This window comes from Balaenoptera borealis, assembly GCF_965194805.1.
Source record: "Balaenoptera borealis genome assembly, chromosome: 8".
NCBI lineage: Eukaryota > Metazoa > Chordata > Mammalia > Artiodactyla > Balaenopteridae > Balaenoptera > Balaenoptera borealis.
In genome coordinates this window covers 122,089,914-122,100,247 of record NC_138865.1, presented here as the reverse complement: position 1 = coordinate 122,100,247, position 10,334 = coordinate 122,089,914, and the positions used below count along the sequence as shown (strand labels likewise).

At 68.0% G+C, this 10,334-nt stretch overlaps 1 protein-coding gene across 1 annotated transcript; it reads left to right on the top strand.

Moving 5' to 3' along the window:
• The first annotated feature begins 653 nt into the window (after positions 1-653).
• Positions 654-9,074, top strand: TPRN (taperin). Its single transcript, XM_082402734.1, has 4 exons — positions 654-2,550; positions 8,063-8,330; positions 8,427-8,533; positions 8,641-9,074. The coding sequence occupies exons 1-4, from the start codon at positions 727-729 to the stop codon at positions 8,701-8,703; spliced, it is 2,262 nt and encodes a 753-aa protein (XP_082258860.1). The 5' UTR covers positions 654-726; the 3' UTR covers positions 8,704-9,074.
• Positions 9,075-10,334: the final 1,260 nt, after the last annotated feature.

The window sequence follows — 10,334 nt, the reverse complement described above, 5'->3', positions numbered from 1 at the left end:
GCCGGCAAAAGTTGGGATTCCTGAGAAACCGGTTCCTCAGCACTGGTTGGGGCTCCAGCATTGGCATCTCCGTTAAGGCCCGTAGGGGACCGAGGACCGCAGGTGGGCAGTCCCTGGACCCGGAGGGTCCTGGACCGGGAGGCAAGAGGCTGGCGTGCAGCCGGCACAGCGCCCACGGGAGCGGGACAGCCTTCCGGTCCCGGGTTGGCCCTTCCTCCACCGCGCTTTCCGCGGGGGTAACAGGCAGGCAGAGTGCTGGCACGATGAGGAAAGACCAAACCCGGCCAAGGTCACACGCGACCTGGGGCCCAGGAGTCCGGCCCGCCCACCGGCGAGGACCCACTCCCTCCGGGCTCCGCCCCGCGGGCGCGGCGGGACAAGGGAGCAGAGGCGGAAGTGGGGGCCTCCACGGAGCGGCGTGAGGCGTCGCGGGCGTGTCCAAGCGGGCCTCCCCAATGGGGACCGGCTCCCGCGATGGGCGCTGCTCCACTGAGGCCCGCGGGAAGGCGGGGTCGGGGTGAGCGCTCTCCAATCAGCACGGCAGGCCATCCTCCCTCCCATAGGTGAGGCCGCCGGGCGCGGGGCGGGTCTGAACAGGCCTCCCCCAATGGGCGGCGGTCGGGGGGGCGTGGCCGCGGCGCGAAGGCCGGCGGCGGGCGGCGGGCGGCGGCCGCAGTTCCCGGCGCGCGCTGGCTCCGGCGGCGGATCCGGCGGCCGCTCCGCAGCATGGCAGGCCTGGGGCGGCCGGGCCCGGGGCCCCGCGCCACGATGCCCGCCTGGAAGCGAGAGATCCTGGAGCGGAAGCGGGCCAAGCTGGCGGCCTTTGGCGGGGGCGCGGCGCCGGGCGCCGGCGCGGGCGCGGAGGAGCCCGCGGGGCCGGCGGCCGAGCCGCTGGTGCTGGCCGAGAGCCTGGGCCCGCTGCGCGAGAACCCGTTCATGCGGCTCGAGTCGGAGCGGCGGCACGGGGCGCGGCGCGGCGGGGGCGCCGGCGCGGCGGGGCCGGGGGCGCGGCCCGCGCAACAGCTGCTGGAGCTGTACCGCTGCGTGCCCGGCGTGCGCACCATCCGCGCCGACAACATCCTCATTATCGAGTCGGCGCCCGGCTTCCCTTCCGCTCCCGGTCCCGGCCCCGGGCCCGCCCCGGCCGCCCGCATCCGCGCCGCCGAGGTGCTCGTGTACGAGGCGCCGCCGCCTCCCGGCCGCGTTAGCCGCCTGCTCCAGAAGTTCGACCCGCCGCCCGCGCCGTGCCGCCGCGGGAGCCCGGAGCGCGGCCGCCCCGTGCCGCCGCCCTCCCCGGGTCCGGCCCTGGTCCCGCGCGTGGGCGAGCGCGCCGCCTGCTTCCAGCCCGAGCCCGAGCGCTGCGGCGCAGGCCCCGGCCCCGGGCCCCGGCGCAGCGACTTCCTGCACAAGACCGGCAGCAACTCCTTTACTGTCCATCCACGGGGCCTGCGCCGCAGCACGGGCACTCGCCCACTCCCCAACGGGCCCGCGGCCCCTGAGCGCCGGGCCGGCGCTGCCAACGGCCTCACGGGCTCCGCGCCTGGGCCGGGCGAGTGGAAGCCAAAGGTGGAGTCGGGGGAGGCCCCCGCCCACCCTCCCCCCAGCCCCGGAACCCCCAGTGCCACTCCAGCCGCGCCCCCGGCATTGCCCACGCTCAGCCCTGCCAGTGCCACTCCCAGCCAGCGCCAGTGGGTCTCCGCGGCCACCAGCGCCAACGACTCCTTCGAGATACTGCCGGCCTCCAAGCCAGACATGGACACGATCCCTGCCGGGGACCTCCAGGCCCGGGCTCTGGCCAGCCTTCGCATGAACTCTCGAAACTCTTTCGTGTTCATCCCCAAGCGCAAGACTTCCCGGGCCCCTCCTGCGGAAGGGAGGCAGTCCGTGGGGCCTCCAGAGGGAGAAGTTGGCTGGGCCTCCCAGCACCAGGAGCGTGAAGCCCAGCAGGTGCCTGGAGCAGATGGTGTATTTGCCGGTGGGAGGAGCCCCTCGGGGGTCGAGGAGGGAGGCTGCCCCATGCCAGCCACTGCCCTCGTGGACTGGACCGTTCGGTGGCAGAGGCTGTCCTCACCACCCCCGTCCCCACTGGTCGCCACTGAAGCTGAGCCTGCCCAGGGCTTTGGGGTTCCTGGCTTGACCAAGAATGGCAGGGAGCCTGGGAGGCCAGGGCTGCCCGTCACCTTCATTGATGAGGTGGACTCGGAGGACGAGGTTCCCCAAGAAGCCAAACTGCCCTGCCCCAGGGCTGCTGCGCCTCCCCAGTACCACCCGCATCCCACTGGGCCTGGGCCCCTGTCAGAGCTCCAGCACCGAGGTGGCAACACCTTCACGGTGGTGCCCAAGAGGAAGCCAGGGGCCCTGCAGGCCAACGGGGAGGCCAGGCCGAGGGAGGCTGAGGAAGAGGGACCGGGCAGCCTTTCGGAGCCCCCTGCTGCCTTGGGGACCTCAGTGAAGAAGCGCTACCCCACTGTGCATGAGATTGAGGTGATTGGCGGCTACCTGGCCCTGCAGAAGTCCTGTCTCACCAAGGCCGGCTCTTCAAGAAAAAAGGTCAGTGGTGGCGAGTCACGGAGCTGTGGGTATAGCATGTGTCTTGTTCCCAGGACACCTAGCCTGGGTGTGGGACGGCTTCTACGTGGACCAGAGGAGAGCTGGAGCTAGGTAGCCGTGTAAGCTCCAGGAGAGGTCAAGCTGGGGGGGAATCCCTGGCCTGGGTTCCAGCGGAACCCTAATGACCCTGGGGCTGCGGGGACGGCTTGCCTGCTCTGTACCTTGAAAGGCTGGGGGGGAGGGTCAGTCCAGCCAGGGCTTCGTCTGCTTGTTGGTTCTCGTGGCTCTATCTGGAATTGGCTGGGCAGGACTGTCCCTTTGTAGGTCCCGCTGTTGGCTCCACCCCAGCCTGGCTTTGAAGGGTGGCCTGGCATGTTCTTCTGGAGTCCTGGCTTATGCACGTAGCAGGTGCCAGGATGGAAGTGGAAAGGAGCAGGAGACCTTTGATTTGGGTGGGGTCGGATACCTACTGTCAGCTCTCCAGAAGGCATTCTGGCCTGGAGCTTAGCAGGACTTGGCTTCGCGTGAGTGTCTGTTGAGCTCTTAGTGTGTGGCAGGCCTGGGCTGAGCCTGGGGTGTGATCCTGGGGAGCGACAAAGACACTCCCCTCACTGGGGAGGAGAGACCGAGGATGGAGAGAGACCCAGGTGCAGGGCCAGGAGCCTCTTGGAGCCTCACTCTCCCGGCAGGGCTGCTTGGTGGCCTGGAACCCTCTGGGCACGAGGAGACGTTCCTCAGACTCTTCCTGGTCATTCTAGCACCGAGCACCTGTGTCTGGCCCTGGGGCAAATTCCAAGGCCATCCCCACGTGACTCCGATCAGCAGGGCGCTGGGCAGACGCACCCTCCCCCGGAACCGCGATGGTGTCTGGCAGGCTTCTCCTTTGGCTGCTGGTGTCTTGGCTCATCCCTGAGGCCACCTCTGCCCCAGCCTCAGTTTCCTTGGGGCCATGGGGGACGGTGATGTGCCTTGCGTCACTGGAGCCCCCTTACCCACTGTCCCGCTGGCACTGTCTAATTAGATGTGGCATCTCCTCTCTGTTTGTTTGCTTCCTTTGACTTCCTGCCTTGGCACTGTCCTTCCTCCCTGCATCGTCCTCTTCTTCTCGAGTGAGGGCATCGGCCCTCCTGCCAGCTCCATCTGCCGGGCCAGGCATCCACACCCGTGGCCTGCAGCGCTTCTGGGGCGCCCCCAGCCCCCGCCTGTCCTGCTCGTCTGACCTTGCCTCACCCTCTACTCAGCGCTGTGGTCATCCAGTAGCCATGGTCACCAGTCCAACCCCCATGCTTGCCCTCTCCACCTTGTCTGCTCCTTCTCCTACTTCCTGACCCTTGACCCCAGCTGCTCTGGGAGGCATCCTTTCCCACGCTAGCCTGGGGCGGTGGAGGTGACAGAAGCACCCTGCTTTGTAGACAGAGGATACTGAGGCCGGTGGAGGTCACGGAGCTCGTGGGGCGGGAACCCAGTGTGGCATGCTGTTAGAGCCCCTGTCCTAAGCCGGCTGCCCTTATACTGGGAGCCTGGCTGCAGCCCGGAGCCTGGTCATTCTGTCCCCAGCTGGGGGCAGAGCCGTGGGGGTCACTTGGGGCTTGGTTGGAGTGAGAAGGGCAGGGTGGGGGCCTGAGGGCCTCTCGAGGCAGGAACAAGTGATGGGAGGGAAGCGGGCCCTGGCCCCCGTCTCCGTGCCAGCCTGGCCCCCGTCTCCGTGCCAGCCTGGCCCCCGTCTCCGTGCCAGCCTGAGGGCTTGGGGGTCCAGATGGATGGTTCCTGGCATAGCCGAGTGGCCTGGCTGGGGCCGTGCCAGAGCAGCACGACCTGCTGGGGGTGATCTTCTGCCTGGGCATGCACTAGCCGCCCTGTCCAGGAAGAGCCAGAACGCCTGCAGGGTGAGACAGAGGCATGGGGCTGCCCAGCCCTTCAGGATGACCTTGGGCTACCCCTGGCTTTATCCACCCCCTGTCGTCCCACTTGCCTGCTGCCCCTGGGCCTTGTCCTCGCCCAGCCCACTCCAGCCAGCCTGTGGTTCTATCACTGTCCTGCTCCCCCCGCCCCGCGTTCCAGGGACGTGGTGGCCTGGAGGCCAGCAGGACCTTGGGGACCTCCCAGGGCAGGGGTCCTGGTGCCTTTTCCAGGGGGCAGGTGAGGTGCAGCTCTTGACGGCGTGGCGCCTGCCCCCGGGTTGCCACCTCTCCGGTGCAGGGTGTTGCGCTCTCACCTGGCCTTGGAGGGCGGCAGCCCTGCCCTGGGTAGTGGGGGCGCCCAGCCGGCCGGGCACGCGTCCCCACTTAGTTATCTCTTGGTGGAATCACAGATGCCCTCTCTCTCCGTCCCTTGTTGGCCCAGCCGGGGCGCTGCAGGCCGTCGCGGCCACACCCCCTCTCGCCCCCGCCCCCGCCCCCGCCCCCAGGCTGTCCTAGTGGGTGGGGCCGGCCTGCAGCTCCGCACACCTGCCTCCCAGGGGGTCGGCGCTGTGGGCCTCTCCCCTTTGTGAGGTGCCAGCTGGCTGGACTCCTGCCTGTCTGGCAGCTCCTTCCCCTCCCCTCTGCCCCCCTCACTTTCTAACCCGCCGATCCCCTGCCCAGCCCGAGCGTGCCACGTCCCCACGGCCTCACCCTCGCCTGCAGCGTGGCCGCCACCCTCACCCGACCGCTCGGGTCCTCGGATCCGAGGCGCCGCTGCCCTGAGGGCCTGCCCCTCCACCCGCTCCTCCGCTGGCGGGCGCGGCCTCTCCTTTCATCCGCTCTCCCTGCAGGCGCCGCCCCCGGTGGTCTTTTTGGACCCCGGGGGCCACTGGAACAGGCCTGGACCCTCCTCCACTCAGCTTCCCCACTGGTGGGGGCGGGGGGGTGGCTGTCTTTGACTCAGGGCGTCCCACTTGGGCAGCTGTGGGAACTTCCTGGGGGCCGTGTGTGGCCCCCGGAGCTCGGGCTGAGTGGGGGATGGCGCGTGCTGGGGAGTGTGGCGTGGGGCGGGTGCTCACCCCAGGCCGGGGCGGCTGGAGCCCAGCTCCCAGTCCAGAGTGCAGGGTGGGGTGAGGGGGACAAAGGGCTCTCTCCCCATGAGCGGCAGGAAGTGGGCCGAGCCAGGACCCACCTGCTGGCTGCACAGTGCAGCGGGCAAAGTCCCTGAGCCCGGTGACCAGGTGTGTGCAAGTGCCAGCCCCTGGCTGTGCCCCCCGCCGCTTCCGTCTGCCCGGGGTCTGGAGGCTGCCCCCGCTGCCCGGGCAGTATGAGTCACGGGGTGTCCTGTGACCCACAGACCCGCACTCACGAGGAGCCTGGAGACCGAAGGCGAGGTGGGACGTGACCAGAGCCCCGGGCCCCAGCTGGGCGCCGACAGGCCTGTGAGCCCCGCCTCTGCCTGGCTGGGCTGTGCCAGGCTCGGGGCCTGCTTGCACCCAGCCCCCTCGGTCTCCCCGCTCAGAGTTGGTCATGCGGACTAATGAGGGCGTGCTCATCCGCTGGGCCCTGGCAACTGGCCCTTCCGTCTCCAGTGGCGGGGGATGGGCCCAGAGGGCTCAGGGTCATCAGGGACAATGCCGCGTACCAAGGAGCACCGTTCGCTGCGGGGCCCAGGATTGGGCCCCTGTGCTGGCAGCCCCATTCTGCCTTGGGCTCCTCCTGGGGTCTCTGGCCCCAGGTCTCAGGGAGCCAGTCTTGGGGGACCCAGGTGACTCCATCCCCATAGGGACCACAGGATCACCCCACACAGCTGCCCAGGTGGGACGCCCTGAGTCAAGGGCAGCCCCCAGCCCAGGGCAGGCCCCCTGCCAGTGGGGAAGCTGAGTGGAGGAGGGTCCAGGCCTGCCCCAGTGGTCCCTGGGCAGTGGGCGGGCACCTGTGGGCTCTGGTGATTACCCCGTGCCAGGCCTCTGCTCTGTTTGGCCTCCGGGGGCGGGGGCAGCTGGAGGTCCGGGTGGGGCCCATGCGGGGACAGTCACAAACATCTGTATCCTGGTTTGATCCGTTTTTGGTGGTCGTCTGCCCGTCCGCTTGCGTCCCTGACTGCTTGTCTGTGTGGACGGCCAGGGCGAGGGCAGCAGCGACAGGGCTCGGGACCTGCCCAGCAAGTGCCTGTGTGGGCCGTGCTGAGACGGGCAAGTCCAGGAGCTCGGGGGGCGGGCGGGGATGCCCACGGCTGTGCGGGGCTGTGTGTGCCCGTGGGGCGGTGGCAGGAGCGCATTGCGCTCCTCTCTGGACACTGGCTCGGCAGGGCAGTGCCTCCCACTCCTGGCCGGCCCTGCAGGTTACTCCGAGGCCGGGGTCCCTCTGCTGCCCAGGGCTGCAAGCCCGGCCCTTCTGCGAGGCCCCTCCCCGTCCTGCTGTCCCCAGGCCCCAAGGTTCTCTGCCTGGGGGCCCCGACTCCCGCCCCTGGCTCTTTCCAGTGGAAGAGGAGGAACTTGAGCTGGCTGCGGTGTCCTGTGCCCTGGAGTTTAATATTTCGAGCTCCAGCAGGGCTGCTCCCATCTGCTGCAGGCGGGCAGCTCTCGTATTCATTACCGCCCTGCCGGGCCCGGCCGAGCCCTGCCGAGCAGGCCTTGGGGGACGCGCGACTCTTGTGGGGAGCGTAGTCCCGGTCTCGGAGGGTGAGGATCCTGACCCCCAGTGCCCAAGTGCTTCTGCCAGCGCCTGTCCCCATAGCCCCTCAGAACCGGCAGCCTAGTCTGGCCTCGGAGGCCTCTGGGAAAGGAGATTTGCCACGCATGAAATTCTGGAGCCTGCAGAGTGGGCAGGGTGGACACGGGGCATGTGGGCAGTCTGAGTGGGAAGAAAGGGTCACTGACCCCCACTCGGTGCAGCCTCAGGCTACCTCTGACTCAGTCTGCAAAGTGGGTGCTAGCACTTGGTGCCACTTTCCCGGGGCTGGCACGTGGCAGCCGCCCAGCTTCCATGCGGGCCCTTGGGGGCCTGGCTTTGGGCGTGCCGGGCCCTTGGCCAACAGTGGTCGTCCGTGCCGAGCTGGGTGGGCAGGGTCATCCGGGTGCCTGGCGAGCTGGGACGTGAACTCAGCCCTGGCGAGAGGCACCAGCCAACAGGAGGCGCTGCTGGAAGCGTAGATGTGGGCTCCCCAGGTGCAGCCTCACCTGGACCTTGCTCCTGCCGGGGGGCCTCTGGCTGGGAGATGTGGCTGGTGCCCTGCTCCCCTGAGAAGGCAGACCTGCAACCCTGGGAACTGCCTTAGAGGCTTCTGGAGACCCTGAGGCTTTGGGGTCCTGGTGCTGGCTGGGGTCTGGCCCTTGGGAGGGGTGGGTTACTTGGGATGCGGTGAGCCTGGGGTGGGGAGGGGATGGGTGAGACCTGGGCTGCAGGTGTTGGACACCCTGAGCCTGCAGGGTCCAGGCGGAGGGGACTTCTCTGATGAGGGGCAGCCCCCCACTTCTCAGAACCTTTGAAGGACCGACGGAGTGTTCGGCTCTTGCTCTGGTCTGACACCCGCACGGTACCCGCTCCGTCCAGCTGGAGGAGCCCTGTGGCTGGGAACAGCACTTTCACTGACGTGCCTCCTGCCCTAGATGAAGATCTCCTTCAACGACAAGAGCCTGCAGACTACGTTTGAGTACCCCCCCGAGAGCTCCCTGCAGGAGGAAGAGGCAGAGGCCGAGAAGGGGAGAGAGGAAGAGGAGGAGAACGAAGAGGAGGAGGAGGAGGGAGAGGAGGAGGAGGAGGAGGAGTCCGGCTCAGACACGGCAGCGGAGAAGCCCTTTGTGCTCTTCCTGCCCCGAGCCACGTTCGTGAACAGCGTGGGCCCCGAGAGCCCTCGGCTGCCGGACGGCAGCTCCGGTGAGTGCCCGCCTGTGGGGATGGGCAGCCCAGAGGGCGGCCCGGGCCACGTGGTCATGCAGCCGCACATCCACCGGTGTGCCTGTCGGCCCGCAGGCCTGTCCAGCTACACTCCGAAGCACTCCGTGGCCTTCAGCAAGTGGCAGGAGCGGGCGCTGGAGCGCGCGCCGAGCACGGAGGAGCCCCCGTCCAAGGAGGTCATGGTGAGCAGGTGGGGCAGGCGGGCGGACACTCAGGGAAGGGGGGCACGGCGGGGGGTGCTCTAACGCCTGGACAAGCCCCATCCACTGCCTCTGTGCCCCTCTCTCAGCTCACCCCTGCCGGTCAGAATGACCTCGCGGACTTCCGAAGCGAGCCAGCCCTCTACTTCTGAGCCCTGCCCTACCAGGACAGCGAAGGCTGAGCCCCAGGTGCCCGGGAGCTGCACCCCTTCTGCCCCACCAGGCCTGCCCTCCCACATCCCGCTCTCCCTCCCTGGGGCCTCCCAAGTAGGCCGGTACTCGAGGTCTGAGCCTGGGGCACCCGGGACTCACTCGACCCCGGCTCGGGGGCACTGCCTGTGGGGGAGGGGTGGTGTCCTGCTATACGCCATGCCCAGCGGCTGTCGGGTGCGTCTGGGGTGGGGGCTGACGGGACCCTGACACCACCCCCAGCCCACGCTCCCCATGTCAGCCACTCCGTTTCTGATGAACGTCAAGTCTTTTCCCGCCTCTGATGATGGACTCAATAAACAGCCCTGGATGAGGCCGCCTCTACCTTCCTTGCGTGGTCCTCGGCTGGAGAAAGGGGGAGCGGGGCTGGGGTCTGCAGGGCTATGCTGAGGCACTGGCAGCGGGGAGGCGGCCACCCACCCAGGGTGTGATGCAGGCCCAGCTTGGGTTTCTGTGCCCGGGGGAGGCGGTCCGGGGTTAACAGCCCACACTGCACAGCCCTGGTGCCCCAGGCTCTTTCCCCACCCCTGTGGCCCTAGTTGCCCTGCTTCTCCCCCCAGCCACCCCCTTGGCTGGGAGAGGGACTTCCCTGTGCCTACCCTGTGAGCACCCCCAGTCTCTGGGGCTCCGCTTGCCTCCCAGAAGCGGCTCAGTGGGAGCTATGGTGGGAGGTGGGAGGACAGGTAAGCTCTCTGGGGTCTGGAACTCTGTGGGCCCGGGGGGTTGCTGCAGCTATCAGGTCCAAAGTGGTTTCCCTGAAGGGCCAGAGCCTGGGGGTGGACGAAGTGCAGGGCAGGTGGTGGGCAGAGCCTCAGGGATCTTGCCTCCTGTTTGGATTGGAAGGTTCCCTGACCCACAGGGGCCTGCAGGAAGGCTGTGGCAGGCAGACCACTCCCCTGGGGTAATGTCAGCAGGGAGAGCTGATGGATCTGGAAAGGTGACAGAAGACAGAGCTGCCCACTAGGGAGCGGCTCCCGGCTGGGCTGACTGCCTGTGCCGAGACAGGCCGTTCACAATCCTGGCATCAGATGCAAGTCTTTTCCTCTTGGAGCATCAAGCCCACGGGAAATGCCACCTGGCCAGGCTTGGGAGGGAGGAAGGCGTTTTCTTGGGAATGGTGGGCCCAGGTTTCTGCAGACCTTCTCAATCAACACATGCTTCCCAACCCCCCATCCCCCACGGACAGCAATTGCAGGGACCCCACGGGGGCTGACAGGCCAAGACAGATGGACCCAAGGAGGACTCGGGATGGAAGGCAGGGCCCTGGGCTGCATGGGAGACTGGCCTGTGACCAGAGACTGGGAGCAGGGGTGCTGCTGTCTGGCAGAATCTGGAATCACTGAGCTGGGGTGCAGCCGTTCCCAGGGGACCTGAGCACAGGAAGAGCATCTCCTTGGGCCAGGCCTTATGCTAGAAACCAGGACCAGTGGCCCTGATGGGAGAGGTGGGTGACGGGGGTCACACGAAATGCTTAGGAGCACCCTTAGCTCTGAACGCAAGGCCGGTCACAGGGAAAGCCATCCCTTCACGGAGGAGCCGTATTACAACTGGGCAAGGATTCGTATTTTGACTC